Here is a 16,503-nt window from a genome sequence, read left to right on the forward strand (position 1 = left end):
TTTAAGGAGAGCTGAGCAATTAGAAGGAAAAGAACCACCAAAAAACCCACACTCAAAAAAAAAAATTAGCTTATATTAAAGGAGAATTCTGTTTTCCCTGCCTGTCACACGTTTTTATTAACCTCCTGAAAACCCCCAAGCTTCCAAGGTTTGCCAGCACAAATATAAAGCTGAAACTAAAACTGTATTAGATCTTTTCCTCAGAATAGATTTTAAGTTGTTTTCAATTATAATGTCCGCATTTCACACTGCACTTGTTACAAGTTTCATGCACTTAGGAAAGAGAAATCATATTTTAAGATTGAAAAACCACATTTATTATTAGTGTTTTCAAGAACTTCACACAGAGCATTTGAAAGTCCAGAAATATTTGTTAGAGAAATGTGTGAACAACTCTGGATCATGGAGTTTCTCCATAGCAGGGGCTTTGGAGACAACTTTTGCCCAAACTAAAAAGCAGAAGAGTGTAATAACTAGAAAACGTACTCAAATCCAATTTTATACCTAAAAGTGCATACATTTCAGAAATTTCAAAAGGAGGAAAGACATTTTTCTCCTACCTCTTCCAAAGCCCATAATGAATCAACCACAGGCTTGATCTTCTTACTGGTATATAGGTTTAGGAGTTTGTCCATCACACTCTTGACCAGGCTGCCCCGATTCTGTTTGAAAAGTAGGTTCAACAGAGAAAACCCAGCAATGACTTTGTTCTCCTCATACAGCTTGATCGGGTTTACTTTCTCAACCTGCCACCACTGGAAAGCAAAAAACAACAGCAGGGTTAGAAAAACACTTTTCAAGAAACGTAGAGAAGAGTTCACAAGAAAACTGTCTGGGCAGATGTGACACACGGCATCTGTCAGATCTGAAGCCACAGCCAAGGGAAGCAGTAAGGAGTTTATTTATGGAAGAAGCAAAAAAGTATGCGACCAAAATAAAACACAGGCTTGTGTTCCATCAGATTAGGGCATTATGAGAATGGTGAGCAGATCTGGTTTTAGGAATTTAGTCTAGAAGTGAGGAATTTGGACCTTCCTTCTTATTTCTGTCCTTCTTATGTGTTACCTCGAGAGCCATGCAAGCTCCCCAGACGTTCACAAGCAACTCCTGACAATTCCTCTTTCAAAAACCAAGGAAACCACGCACTGCTTATCAGCTTCCATTTACTTTTCACCCATTACTATGTTTGTGATGTTTGAGCAAGCTTCCTGATATGATACCTAATGACATTATTTTATCTCATTTAGCCCAAGAGCATCCTTGAGACTGAGATCCCAGTTCCAGCAAGTTTTATTTGAATGGGTCAATTTTTAATCAAAGTTTTCATACAATTTTGATGAGTTAATTTTAGAGTATAATTATATAAACTAGTTAAACGTTCATACAAAATTTGATATACTATTTTTTAATTTATTCATTCAGACAATAAACATTAGTGCTATCAGAAAAACACTTCAGTTGAAACTGATTTCATTGGCCAACCTACCCTACAAATTATATATATCTGCACACGTTTATATTAACAGAAAAAAGGCTGCATAGTAAAGATTATCTTGTTTTAGTTTACAAACACATGACAATAACAAAGATAGTGCCACTACAACCATTAAGAAAGTGTAGGAGGCAAACAGAACAGCTTCTTGCTAAGGTCTTTGATTGATCTTCTTTCCTATTACACAGAGACTGTTGGAGCTAATTTCGCCTGGGAAGGGGCTGTTGCGGGAAGCTGTAAATGAGCTCTTGCCACAAAGATCGTATGATAGATCTTCAGTCAAGATCTTCTCCCTCTGTTTTTCTCGTCTAAAGAAATCACTTTCACACCTGGTTAAATTATTTCTCACTAGCAGCTTATTTGATATATTTGTCCCTTTTTCAACCTCTAGGGTTTCTGGGCAGATCAGTGTAGTAAAGCTGAAGGAAAAAAAATAATTAATTTTGGATTTGTTTACATCATCGATTAGGAAACCAATGCAGCATCATCATCTCTGATATCACTTGAAATGAACACAGAGAACTGGAAAATGTATTTCTGTCCAGAACTAACTTCTGCAAAGCTGGGAATGACTGGACACAAGCTCCATCTTAAGAGAGGTATCTCCTTTAAGATCTCTTTTAATTCAATGCACTGTCCCGACAGTGTTTTCAGATATGAGGAACCTCCAGGGTACAGTTACCATGGATATGATGTTCTGCCATAAGTAAATAACTAATGCAGTCTAACTTTAAACTTAGCTGTGTAAGAGATAAATGTCTGATAGCGAACAATGTAAACATGCACTGCACACAGGCTCCTCTCCACCCATCGTATCAGAAGAAAACGTGTCAGACCACATCGCAGTCAGAAAAACACTTTTTAGCAACATCAGAAGTAACAACTTAGTAGAGACAAATTAGAATGATAAAGATGAAAGTGCTACAGAAAAGACTGAAGTTAGAGAAAAGAGCAGAATCACAGCCCTGGGACACTTACTGATTTTGCAAAACTGAAGAAGCTTTTTGTCTCCCCAGTAACCATGTTAGATGAACCTGTAAAAGATGAGAACATTCACACAAAACTTACTACATGCTGACAAACAGACCATTTATTGTATGTAAAATAATTTCCACGATTTATATTTAAGAAAAAGAAAAATTCTCCCCAGGTTTAAAAGGGATTAGAAGACATCCTTATACTTCGGGAATAAATAACAAAGAGTGACAATGTGCTTGTTTTTTCCATCCTGCTTGCTAGATGGAAGCCCAAGGATGTAGGTTTGCTTATCCACGATGCCACTGCACCTGCCACTGCGATACAGATATATTTTTAATTTCCAAAGTTTAGCAATCCCTTCGGCTGTCCTCCTGCAGAAGCTTGGCCTCATTTATCAACATGCAACACAGCAACCTGGCACAACTGCTGGAAAGACACGTTTACTCAGCATGCGGAGCAGACCACGCACATGAGTGGAACTTTGTGAACAGAAGCCTGGGCTGGAATTCCTCAAAGTCACATCAAATAAAAGCGATAGCTTTCTTCCTGGAATCTTCCTCCAGGCTTCCCTCCCACAAGGACTATATTACAGTTTCCTTGGCCACACTGTGATTCCAAGAGAGATCCAAGCTTTCTCCAACAGTTCCCATGTATCACACAATAACATTTAACAATGTGAAACATAAAAAAGAATCCAAAAGTGAAACCAAACTTAAGGTTTTTTTAAGAGTTTCTTTGTATTACCTATTGTTTCTCAATAATTTAGTCCGTGCTCAGCTTCACTAAAATCTTTGCATGGAAATGCTCAAATTGAGAAAGTGTAACATGGTAGCCTCCAGTTCTGGAAGGAGTGGCATTTTAAGACATTTTAAGCTTTGCAAAGCTTTAGTTTTGAAATACGTACCCAGCTTTTTCCACTCACCATATAAAATGTAAGTTCCAAGTGGTTTGAGAAGACTGAGGCCTTTCCCAGTATTTTCTCCACAAAGACAATCCAAAACGATATCGACTCCATCTGTTGAGATTCTAAAAAGCAAGAAAGAAACCACAGAATATAGAATCATAGAACACCAGGTTAAAGGGACCTCAAATCTCACTTTGCAGTGAGATCCAGAGGACCCGTCAGCCAGCATGACACAGGCTGATTGTTAACACAACACCAAGGTTTTCCAGGTACTTTAGAAAGGACTCTAAGGCTGAGGTTTTGACTACATGAAAAGTTCCTCCTCATAAAAGACAATTCAAACTCACTCAGTGCTGGAACGTGAGTTTGTTGTGCCAGCCAACACACACCTTTCAGGCTTAGACCAGTGGGAAAACATCTTACTCCCCCTTTTTGATGGCTTCCAGTAAAATTATATTATCAAAAAACAGGTGATAGATAAAAAGCTCTTTTTGAGTGAACGTGAATGTCAGAGAATGTCTTTTTTTGTTGTTCTTAATGAATGTCATAGAGAAAAAAAAAAGACACTTTTGTTATTTATATCTTTGTTTCTTTTTCTGAATTCCTAAGGAAATAGCTCTTCTTATCCTAGTTCTTCTCAAATAAAATAATGTCCTTGTAAAGTTATTTAAAGAGTCTTCTGTATCAACTAGGCACCAGCAAAGAGTTAAATCAAGCATGAAGAGAAGTCACCAAGAGCTAGAAACCCAGCTCTAAGGATACAATCAGGCCATATTATAGAAAGCAGAAAGTATTTATACTGTTTCAATAAATAGCTTGCATATTTATAATTTTCCAATAAATAGCTTTGTGAATGCAATGTCAATATGATGCTGAAGAAAAACAATACACTCAAATATCCTGATGTACTACTTTTTTTATTGGCAAAACACCAGCCTGCAAAATCCTATCACTAGTTCGATCTAAGTCTAATATCCTACCTCCTAACCAAGTAAACAGCCCAAGCAATGGCAAATTCTTGATTAGTACTCTTTAACAATTATGCAAATAAGCGCTGCAGACACTACAAGAGAATTGCAACCTGAAGACTATCAAAGGTTTAAGGGGCAGCCAAGAGTGTCTAATCCCTGGGAACGTCCATTAGCTGCCGATGACCCTGCCTTCCGCAGCAGCGTAACTGCAATCAGAAGTCAGGGAAACGTAATGCACCCTTCTGTTTCCTCACAAAACAGAGGTGACACTCAGACATATCTTTATAGCGTTCTCAGAGTTACCACTGTACTTCTATTACTTTTTCAACATGAAGTAAAAAATCCAGGATCTAAGGAACAAATCAGAGCATTGGCATATTCTACAGGAGGCCAATTCTGATTTTTAACCAGGACTATCAATTCTGCTAACACTACACACCTCCGTGCCACAAAAGCAGCACAAACTAGCTTGTCACATCTACACTTTAACTTCTGTACCCGCTGGTTCTCTGCCTCATTTGTCTATTGCAAGGTAAAAAAGTATGTGAAAATGCAGGATCATCAAAAGGGATTTTAACAGACTTAATAGAGCAGAATTCCACCCCTTCGTAACCAGGTCTCCTTTCGATTCCACTAATTACAGCCTGTTACACGGAGTCAGGCGTGGTGCCAGCGAACTGTCCCAAAAACAACTGTCCTGATGAAGTGCAGAAGCACCAACATTATCTGCACTCAAAGTTATCGGAAGTTAAAGGGGCTTTATTCCTTTTTTTAAGCACCGATTTCCGTTGTATCTGCTCCCACATCACGTAGATCTCCTGCTGCCCCTGCCAAGAGTTAGAATTAAGGTTGAACTCCGATTACAATGTTTTCAAGTGTTCTTTCTTGCTGAACCAGTGTTTGTAAAGTGGGAATTGCTAGAATTCAGTCTGCATCTCACCACAGCAACTTTCCAGGGGCAGCAAAACACATAGGTGTGTGTACTTCCCCAAGAGAAAGGCTATCGAAGGGCTGGAGAAACGTGCTGTAGTTCTGAGCTGTAGGGTAGGAAAATGGCAGGGTCTCATCTACTGGGCAAGTCCTATCTTTTTTTTGGTAAAATTTCCCATACAGAAAAATTTTCCTGTGATTTAAGACATCCTTTGTGACAGAGCATTTCAAATGTTCTCGTAAGCCCTCGGGAGCGCTGCAGGAACCATAGCAAGGCACCCGCTTCCTCCTCCAACACCAGCCTGGGTTGCTAATGGCTCAGACAAGTCTGCTGTGTGCCCAAGGCCCTCTTTGAGCACTGGTAACCCTCGTACTGAGAGACCTCCTGATATTATTCATATCTGTCTGACAAGTAAAATCAAAAAGATGGTTTTTACTAAGATTTTCTTATCAATTCTGAAGTTCTGCCACCTGTATCAACATCAATATCTAAAACCAGACAAACTAGAAAACAAAGTATTTGAAATCATGTAAATAGAAACACACATGACGACTTCAAAAGGCAACAGCATGATTCTGATCTGAACACAAACAAACAAAATCTAAGGATCTGAAATTAAAACAGACATCATGTGCTCTGATATCAGTCCCTGGCAGAGGATAAAAACCCAGGCAGATGGAAACACACCAGAGAACTCCAAAACCTGAATAACTTACAGTTCCACTGAAAAAATCTTACTCGGTGCGTTACAGTGAGCTACTCCATATGCAGACAATAGCAAAATACATCCTTTATTCTTTTTTACGTAATTTGCTCTGCTTGCAACCGATGTCCAACTATGAATGTGGACTAACAAAGCTTGTGTTGCTTATAAAGAAACAGGGAGATGTTTGCAATCTTGTCCCCCGTAGTGGACAGATGGAATATCTGGAATAAACTACAGTTCCCAAACTCACAAATCTAATCTCTTCCCATAAATACGATCAGCCCGGTGTCTTTCAGAGCATTTTGCCGGGTACCATACGACCCTTACTCAGGAAAAGAAAAGATTACCTTTTTACTTCTTGAACATAGTCTGCATTTCTGTCAAACAGGTGAGTTACTGAGTCTTTGATTGCTTCATGTTTGAAAGATGAGGCTGTTCCAAAAACAGTAACATTGGGAACAGTTGAACAGAGCTGAGCAACAGCTTGACCCTGCAAACACATTATTACATTAGTTTGCTGATACAGAAATCGGTTGAGAGACTTCACAGCTGCCAATTCACGCATGACACAGCAAAATCCAAGACCAAGTATGTACAAGAACTTCCCAATTTCTTGCCAGTGCAATGCAGTTCAGCCACAAGAAAAAAAAATGCACTTAAATCAAAAGGATATTCTGAAGACAAAGCAACTGCAGGGATAAAATGAATTCAATCTATCTAAAATTGTACTGGAAAAGAGTTCTTGTTCTTTTAACAAAGGCAGTGTAATTTAAGGGAAAGGGCAGTAATTCACAAGGATCACCAAAAAATGATTATTGGAGGAGTGTACGAGAAATATTTCTCATTTTCTGCTTTGCACCCCACGTGCATTCCCCTGGCGCCCCTGCAGTGATGCCCGCAGCCCCCTTTGCACTTGGTACCTCAGAACAGTGCTGGCCCAAACCCTCTCTGCCCCTGGGGGAGGCTGTGCAGCATCTGATGCCAGAACAGAATTTCTGGCCGATAACGTAAACGTATTTGGCTCCTCTGGTATCCAGACACAGGTTATATTTTTCACGTTTTTGCCATATTAATACAGAATGTCCAGTGCAGTCAGTCCCAGTACAGCATGTAGCCTACTGTTCCCAAGCAATCATATCCTCTTACGGTTGCACGTTGATGTAAAGCAGACCTGATTTACCTCTTATTGTTAATAATAATAATAATTACTGATTATTCAAAATTCAGGAATAGCTATGAGTCACACTAACGGGTCCACTTAGGGCAGTGCCCTGACCTCAGAACTGATCAACAGCAAAGGGGAGAAAGTGGCCTAGAGCAGGTACAGGGTAGGTACATTCTCCTACTGTATCATCTCAGCTTCCACAGCTTCCATGCTGTAAGCTCATCTTTCTCTACGCTGGTGTTTACCCGAGCTTGTAGGAAGTTCTTGCAGCATGCAACATGCAAATTTAACGTCATATTTTTAATTTCTGGGCTTTGAAACAGAACTATGGTTTCTTTCTAATGCCATGATGAAAATTACAATACTGAAAAGGAGAAGTCATCTTGCTCTGACAGGCAGCCCCAACTTCCTCCCATCCACACAAATCTATACACGCATCCGCTCACACACACAGGTATTCAAACCATATAACTACTCTCAAGTCACAGTAATTGGAACAAGAGCAAAATCTTGTCAGGCTAGAAAAGAAGTTGTGCAAAATATTTCTACCAAAGCTTGCTTTTGTCCTACTTCATGCAGGTATTTGCCCAAATTTATGAAGGTGTTCCTTCGGATTTCAAACTGATTGGGGTAAAATTCTGAGCAGAAGTCTACTTGATGGCTGGAGGCACGGAGACAAAGGGAGGGAAAGGATTCTGCCTTCATGACATGAGCCATATGGGTTTCAAAAAACATCCTAACAGCTCATCATTTTAAAGCCCTGGGTTTTGTTTTAGTCTTAAGGCACTAACAAATGGAAGACAGACTTTTGGTAGCCCAATTCCGCCTCTTGTTGTAACCACAGTATTCCAGTGGAGCTAGCAGGGTTACACGGATATGCCCAGAAGCAAGAAACGGCACTGTCATTCTAAAAATACTGACTGGTGGAACTCAGCAGATTCTTACTTAAATTTACAGTCAAAAGATTGTAATTTGTAAACAGCATGCATGACCAGTAAAGTCATCCATGGATGAACACATTTCTGTTCATTCCAACTAAAAACCCTGATTATTAGTATGTAAATACCAGTAATCAGTGCTTGGGTTTTATTTACAGTAGAATAATTAGATAACCCTGCACACCCTGGGGGGCTTGGCATCCTTACATATAATACTGAATGTAATTGCTAGTGACAGTCCTCTGAGTTGAATATTCCAAGAGGACAACATTATTATTTATATACGGTGGCATCCAGGAGTTTCCGATTGGTTTCCCACTGGATTAGTCAGGGAAGAGCTACAGAGCAAGGCACAGTTTATGTGACCCTTTGGACAGGTATTAATAGCCATAGCAAAGAGAGCAGAAGGGACACATTCTCATTCTTACTTTACAGGTGAGAAATGGAATAGCACAGCAAATTGAACAAACTGCCCAAGAGCCAAGAGAAACTTACAGCAGGATGCAGATACAAATGCTAATTCGTAGCAGGGTAATCCAATACCGAACATAAATGACCTTTGCTTTTTAAAATCATCCACCATTTTCCTGGGTTGGAATCCCCAATCTCTTAGAAATCATAGGAAAATCCATTTCTGAGGGACCTCGTCTCACAAGATGTAATGTCTTCAGGGAGCAGAAATACTCCTCCACATATACTTCATTTCTCTGTTACTCACCATCTCATTCCGAAGCCCAGGTTTTAGCCTCCACAAATATTGTAACTTAAAATTACAAGAAAAAAAATTAATCTGGATTTTGTATCTCTGTTTCTCTTAAGTCATTTTCACTACCCATCCTCTTCTCTCGCTTCCTGTGCCCCCCAGAAAAACATCACCCATAGTGATTTAGGTGAGTCAGTATTTTATAGTGCATGGTAGTTGAGTGAAATTCTGACATTATTGATCTATTCTCTAATTAGTTTTCTGCATTTTCAATCTATCTTGGGAAGATAATGAGTATATCCTGAATCAAAACCACTGAATGTTTAAAAGGTCAAATATTAGAGTAGAAAACATGCTGATTTTTATCGTGTAGATGATGATTAACATCAAACAAACTGACAGACAGATGAATAGGACAAAGGCACAAAAAACCCAGGATGTGCATACCCTATTTTCCTCCTGACTCGAACTCGTTAGTACACCCCTCCCTTCCCCCATAGAGATAAGCTCATCTAAAACCCCAGATCAGAATTCTTTACAGGTTTCTGGAGATATTTGAAGCCTAAAACTGACTCATATGACCAGTACTTTTATAATTGGATGAACAACATCACTGAAGTATTTTGAGGCAATTCCGCAAAACATTCTTCTACGCCTTTCTGAAGATCTTCATTTGACGTTGACTCTTACTTATTTTTGTGTAAAGTATTCTTAGTATTCATATTTCAGAAATCTTGGAATAAAAGCTGATATTGGACCTTTCACGCTTTCCCCCACCAAAATCGGAGCATTGAATTCAACCTGAGTTGAGTTCAAACATTTCACTAATTTCTGTGGAATTCGACTGAGCTCCAAAACAGCGGTGTGGCTACACAAGTCACTCCTAAGTCTCTTTTCTAATCCCTCAAGTCATTTTAGCTACCTCGGGATTAGTAGCTAGTGTTTAGAGGGCTATACGTTTTAATTGCAAGTATGTGAGGCCCCGGTGTTCAGAACCTGCACAGCTCACAGATGAAGCGTGCACCAAGGGATTGCTGCTGGAAGGAAGAACATCCTCCTCCCAGGGCCATGGAGGAGCAGACAAGGTATCCATGCTGCATCCACCTTTGGATCACGGGGGTACACGATCCTTGTCCGGTCCTTTGGATTCCAAAGCCATTCCCCTCCTAAAAACTCCTTTGTGGTACGCAGAGTCGAGAGCTTTCTGCATCCTCCCCACTCAGACAAAACCACATCATCCCTGCTGTCAGCTGTCTCTGTGGAGACCACGTGGATGTGGAAGCAGGCAGGGGGTTATCAGAAGTAGCGTATGAGCTCTGAAACCTTGCGAGAGGGTGTCGGAGTAGATAGGCGTGATTTGAAAAATGAAAATAAAACTCTTCACACATCTAATTTTTCATATACGATGCCAATTTCTACATATAAGTACAGACTAGATTCTTGCTTCCTGAACCTGTGAAAATTAATAAGTGGCAAAAAATAAATCTCATTTGGACAATTAATTTTACCTTTAACAGGATTTCACAGTCTTTGAAAAAACTGATCAATTGCTTCAGTGAAGGGATAGACATGGTTACAAAATATTCCCTTAAAACAGAATTCATCTCCTTTAAAATATATATTTTTTTTATATACTACTTATCATGCAGAACTTCACACAGTGAGTCCTCAAGGAAATTAATAAATTGGATTAAAGCATTCTGTGGAAATAAACTATGTCTCCTAATGCTGGATTTGCATAGGAGTCTTGTGTCTCTTTAGCTTCAAAGTCTGTTTGATGGATTCCTTTTGAAGATACTCTGACAATTTATAAAACCAGTATGTCGAACCTAATCTACATACATGATTATCACAGAATTTATTATATTTATTTATTTTATATAGGCTTATAGTAATTTTAGAACCAGTAAGAAGATTTGAGATGTCTTTTCATTCCTTTGCTTTAAAACCAAACTTTAAACCTGCAGGATTGCAAACTCTCATACACAGATAATCACATAAAAGAACAGAAAAGTAGATTTCTAGGAAGTAAAAAGGAAACAGACTGTTCTGTGCATTTAAACAATCTCGAAGTAAAAAAAAAAAAGCCATTGACATTTAAAAGTCAATATAGAAAGCATGAATAGAAGAAAACTTACTAATCTAATTAGCTTATCAATACTTATTAATGTCACTGGATGAAATACGAATAAGGGCTATAAGTTAGTGGATTTCCAGAAGGATCTGACCCCACGATACAAGCCAGACCTCACTCCGATGCGCAAGCTGTGCCCTGAATTACAGCAGTTACAGATACTTTCAAGAAAGCATCTTTTTTGCTATTACGTAAACTGAGCCCAGCTTTACAGCAGGGGAGAACAAAGCATCTCAAAGATACCACCCTGCAAAGCTACATCTATTACAACCAATAGCATCAGTAAGACATTATCATTTCTATGATATATTTTTGCAGCCCAGAGGTGCTACAGCATTTTAAAAAGAAAAAGAAAGCCATTCAGACTTAATCTTGCACAAGAAACCTGTCTGGAACCGAACGTGAGGAGAATCCACATTTCCAAAATGCTTTGATGCCACACAACCATATCTGAGGGTGGAACACAGAACACAGAGTAAGAAAACTGCAAGAGAAGACATCTACTGGAATCCTGGCATCAAGGAAAACTGTTCTCTGGTGTTAGGAGATGTCAGATACACAACACTCCATCTCCTGAAGGTGTCATTTTTCCACTTACAGCAGAGGAAATTGGAAACTAAACTCTAAGGTGAACATTGCAGAGTGGACAGACTGAAACGTGCAACTGAGGTACATCCAGAATTCGGGGCTGAATCTCCATCTGGTATAAACCCTCTTCAGCTGAGTGGAGCTATGAGGACACAGCCCAGCCGAGATCCTCACCCGGAGATAGAGCTTATATCACTCCATCTGAAAAGATGAAACAGCCAAGGAGGAGTTAAAGTGCTGCCCGTCTGTGACGTGACTCAGCAGGGGATTCAGGGAAAGGACACTTCCTCTGGGGAGTGAAGGGCTGCGAGAGGCAAAAAGAAAGGCCTCCAGAGCCTGCAGCCTGCTTTTGTCAGGGAAATTGCTTTTTGTGTACCACTCGCCAGGCTTTTGTGTTTGATTAACAGATGACGCTCTGAGGCAGCGTCTGGAAACAGGCCCAGGCACTGGGATGCTCCCGAGCTGCGGAGGGAGCACATCCACTGCTCTACAGGCATCCAGCAGCACAGGACAGCCCAGCCTGGAGATCCCCTGTCCGGCTTTGAGACAGCCTGGGTACTTTGAGCAGCCCAGGCTTGGTTACACAGAGCTCTGTGTGAGCTGACTTATTCCCTTCCCTGGCTGCTGGAGATGAAATAAGAGGAAAGCACTCGGGGTGTATTCATCAAATGCAGAACAGCTCTGAACTGCTACCATGGGAATAGCAAGTGTAGTCCTGGCAGGTACTGAGTAAAGATTTCAGCAAAGTGGGAAGTATTAATGCCACTGTACACTGTGCTGGCCAGGACCATCAGAAGAGTGGAGTAAATTCTAATTATTCACATTCAGGAAGCACTGAGTCAAACGCAAGAGTGGTATTTAATGTGTTCCTACCTGCTAGGTGCAGACAGACCTAAATTCAGTCTACCCATACAATGTTTAAAAGGATCAGGGATGCTGTGAGACCTATTTTAAAAGGCTCTGGCTTTCATACCAGCTCACTGCTGCTTTGCTGCCAACCAGCTCAGAGCCCAGGAAATGTGTCTGTATCTGCCTGGACCAGTGTCCATAGGATGACCAAGGAAACAGACATCTGACCTTTCAAAAAAAGCAGCAGGAACAAACAACCCTGCTTTCAGCCTGAAAAATACAGGCCAAGGAGAGATTCAGTTCTGAGCTTGTTCTAGCCATAAAGACACCATCTTGCTAAAAAGACCTGAAAGAAGTGCCCCAAGAGGAAAGAATACCTGATTTTAATTAATGGACAACACCGGCAAAGGAACAAAGGTACATTAACCAGCCACAAATAAAGTGTGAAAATTGAGAAAGACTTCTCACTGAGCAAGACAGAGCAGAGAGAATTTGAAGGGACAAACACATAGGAAATTTGATAATTCTCTTGGAAAAGGTTCCTATATGCTGCCTGGGATAGCAGGTGACTACATTTACTAAGGAGCGCCAGTTCTTTGACAGATAAAATATCACCACTTCAGTGATTCAGTTTGGAACACATCCTCAAATATTTGCAATTTATGCAGGGGAGACACAATAAAGAAAGCAGGTTCCTGCCAAGCAGTAACTGATCCTGCCAGGATGACCTAAATCTGCTGCCAAGTCAGATTTACCCTTCAAATTCAAACACGAGAGCTGCATCTGTAACTTACTCTGCTTGCGCGTCCTCTGCTGCCGAGCCTGAAAGGGAAGGTCAGATCACAGCTTCAGGACAGCAGTTGATGCTCCTTCATGAAAGGCAGCTTAATTTTAGCACCTGTAAGATCAAAACGCTAAAGAATTGGCTAATCATTCTGCCTCCCCTCTGGGCGGTTAAGTGATGAAATTGAAGTGTTTACATAATCTTAGTAAATGACCAAAGTTTTGTGCTCTAAATATTCAGAACAGGAAGTACATAAAGAGCAAACAAATAATCAAATGGGCATAATGGCTGTCTCTCTAATCTAAATCCCTAAAAGAATTAATTTTACAGGTAGATATCATAGAGATAGAGGCTGGATCTATTAAAGCTAGAAGAGCCTAAGGGGTTTTTTTGCTCTGTGTTTTTGGGTTATTGTTTATTTGTGGGTTTTTTAGTACAACAGTCCTGCATTTACACTAATTCAACTAATCCAGGATACAGTTTACATTAATAATTTCAAGACTAACTTTATAATCTCATATATAATATAATCTCACATAAACTCCTGTGCTGTGATTTGCACTGAATGCACTGACTTAAAATAGTCTTCATTTTAAAGAACGAATTGCTTCGTGCAGCAGATCAGTCCCAGCGGGGTACACGCTACTGCTCGGTTCTCTCCGTGTATTTTCTCCACTTGCCACTTTGCTTCACTTGAAAAAAAAAAGATGTGGGAGTGTATTTGTGAAGGGAGCTACTCTATCATTGTCTTACAGTCATTTCAAACACTAATTACAGCGTTTTACAGTTAAGATAGGCCAATAGATGTCCTACAGTAAGTCACGTGTTCTTGCAAACTCAGATTTCTGAGCATTAATTTCTATGAATGTATAATAGAAAGTTTTTGAAGTTCAATGCTAGCTGACTTTCTACTTATTTTAGCAATCTGTTCAGAAGGACACTTAAACATTTCCATAGCTTTAAGCATTTAAACTCTATTCTTATTACACAATTACATCTTTTGTTAATTATTGAACTGCCCTGCCATTCAATATAACAGTTTAAGCAGAAGCGTTAAGGGTCCTGCCAAGCAGAGGCCTGAAAGGGAGCGTATGACAATGGTTGTCCTCGTTAGAGCTCGGTCAGTAGCAGCTCGAGCAATGAGAACAGAACAGAACGCTTTGCCAGGTAAGAACTTCTCCTCAAAGTCCAACGGAATCATCCAATTCAACTGTCAGCCTGTACCGTGCTTTCCTAGAAGGCCCCTCCGATTTCTCCAGCCAACTTCACTGCCCAGGTTAAGCATCAAGAGTTAGTCCTTCTTCACCGCCACCTCCAGAGGGAAAGAGACAGGAAAACCAAACCAACACCCAATGCAGCCCCCTTTCCAAACAACCAAAATCAACAACCCAGCCCTAGGAAACAAAAGCAAATACAATCTCCCCTTTCTAAGCACTGAAGCAGGTCCTCCTCTTCAGGTGGGAGGCTAAAATATACTAACAGCGTCAGGAGCCGAGTTTGTGAGCATCCACCTCTCTCCTCCTGGTTCCCTACAAGGGACAAGGGGCTTCCCTACAATGAGCCACCTTTCCTACCACGAACAGGGAAGACGCAGGTGAGAGGGTGCAGGGAAGGGACTCATTTGGTACATGGAATAGGATTTAAGCCTCTGTAACTTTTCTTGAAAAAAAGTCTCACACATCTGTTATCTTGGTACATTTCCTTTTTCTCTACATCAGCTTCTGATGTCCCCTGGAACTTCTGGAAATAAGTAAACTCACTTATCTGAAGCATCCTGTCAGACATTAAAGGATACCATCACATACTAATCATTCCCCAGGCACAGATGGGAAGACAATTGCTATAGTTACCTCACTACCAAAAATATCTATAAACAAAAATAAGGCCACATAAACAAACTGAGGTAATACATAAGTAAAGGTCCTAGAGAATTCTCCTTGACTCGATTTATTAAAAAAGCTGCAGGATCCTCCTAAAGGGGACTGGGGAGCCAGAACAAAGAACCTCACAAACATTTTTGAAGCAACAAGTTCTTTTTCATAAACTGCCTGAAGCAGCTAAAATAATGATCTTGCATAATGAGGAAGGAACAATTACAAACTTCTAGTCCCACAGGGAGCCTATTGTCTCATTAAAGTGTTCTGGAATTTCTATGACATTTAGAAACAAACTGGACAGGTTTCCCACTTGCTGAAAGTGGGAATTGGCCTTCTATCTAGTAAAGCGACAGCACAAAAAATACCTCTTCCCATAGTGAATTCAGTGCCAGTTTTCTCTTTTATTAACTAAGAACTTTGTGAGAATGATTTGTTCGATTGAGGCTGTTACATTTTTCAAAGGATTAACAGGCAGATTATTAGAGCTGTTTAAAGAGTAACACAGAAATCTTTACGTCTAGTTAGCAGAAAGGAAAAAATTCCACGCATCTCCAGAGTGATATTTTACCTGTAAGAATTATCAAGCAGCGGGAAAAGTCTTTCCTTTCCAATTCTAGCTATAAATGCTCTTCGCTTACAAGGAACAAGAGGCTGCAGGAGGGGCTCTCCCCTGTGACAGCCATCAGCATCCTACCCCTCTTACGTACAGTCCCCCCCGGGGTCACACACAGACCTTTATCAGTTACTGGCCAACTCGGCTGTTCTTCCCCTTGGAAACCCTGTTTTATTTAACGACTCAGCAGGTGATGGATCTGGTTACTCCTTGTTCTCTTGGCTGCCAGGCAGGACCCATCCCTCCTTTAGCTTCTCTCAGAGAAGGTCCACAAGCAGAGGACCACTCAAAAGCTGCTCGTTGAGCACCTGTGGCAGAAGAGATGCAGCCGGCAGCTCCTTGCAGTAAGAGCCCAGCACAGGGGCTGGGCACTAGTGAAGACAACCACGTGAGCGTTGGGAGAGCATTAACAGAGCTTCAGGAAGAGAAGGAAGAAATAACAGAGGCGAGTGAGGTTAGAAAGAGGAAGAGAAAAAGAAATAAAGACACTTAGCAAGGATGCTTTATCTTAATAAGGAGAAGGAGCTCATTTTCTTTAGATACACATATGCGCAGGGGTTGTGTTTGGGTGTTTTGCTAATTCTGTATGGTGTGAGCTGGGCAATGGCCTTACAGCTAAAGCCGAGCCTTTGACTCCTGCAGAATATACAGTCCCCCTGAATGCATGGCCTCATGTTGCTTTAACAGTCCTAAATTCCACACGAAAAGATTTAATACTAAAGAACAATAAAGTCAGCCATAACGCTCTAGGTTGCCCTGTGCCGAAGCATAATACGATTATAAATTCCATTCATTTACAGAAGTATTCCAAGAGGACCATTTACTGCAAGTAGGATTACCGTTAGCTAAAAATACTTTGTACAGGGAGCT

At 40.4% G+C, this 16,503-nt stretch overlaps 1 protein-coding gene across 1 annotated transcript in view; it reads right to left on the bottom strand.

The window, feature by feature from the left end:
- Nucleotides 1-16,503, bottom strand: part of VAT1L (vesicle amine transport 1 like) — a 54,154-nt gene that overhangs the window by 25,888 nt on the left and 11,763 nt on the right. Inside the window, exons 4-7 of the mRNA XM_074158113.1 lie at nt 6,330-6,472; nt 3,393-3,496; nt 2,471-2,526; nt 561-755 (exon numbers count right to left, since the gene is read on the bottom strand). Coding sequence (XP_074014214.1) covers nt 561-755; nt 2,471-2,526; nt 3,393-3,496; nt 6,330-6,472 — 498 coding nt within the window. The remainder of the gene's footprint in view (nt 1-560; nt 756-2,470; nt 2,527-3,392; nt 3,497-6,329; nt 6,473-16,503) is intronic.

This window comes from Numenius arquata, chromosome 13, assembly GCF_964106895.1.
Source record: "Numenius arquata chromosome 13, bNumArq3.hap1.1, whole genome shotgun sequence".
In the NCBI taxonomy this organism is placed as follows: Eukaryota; Metazoa; Chordata; class Aves; order Charadriiformes; family Scolopacidae; genus Numenius; species Numenius arquata.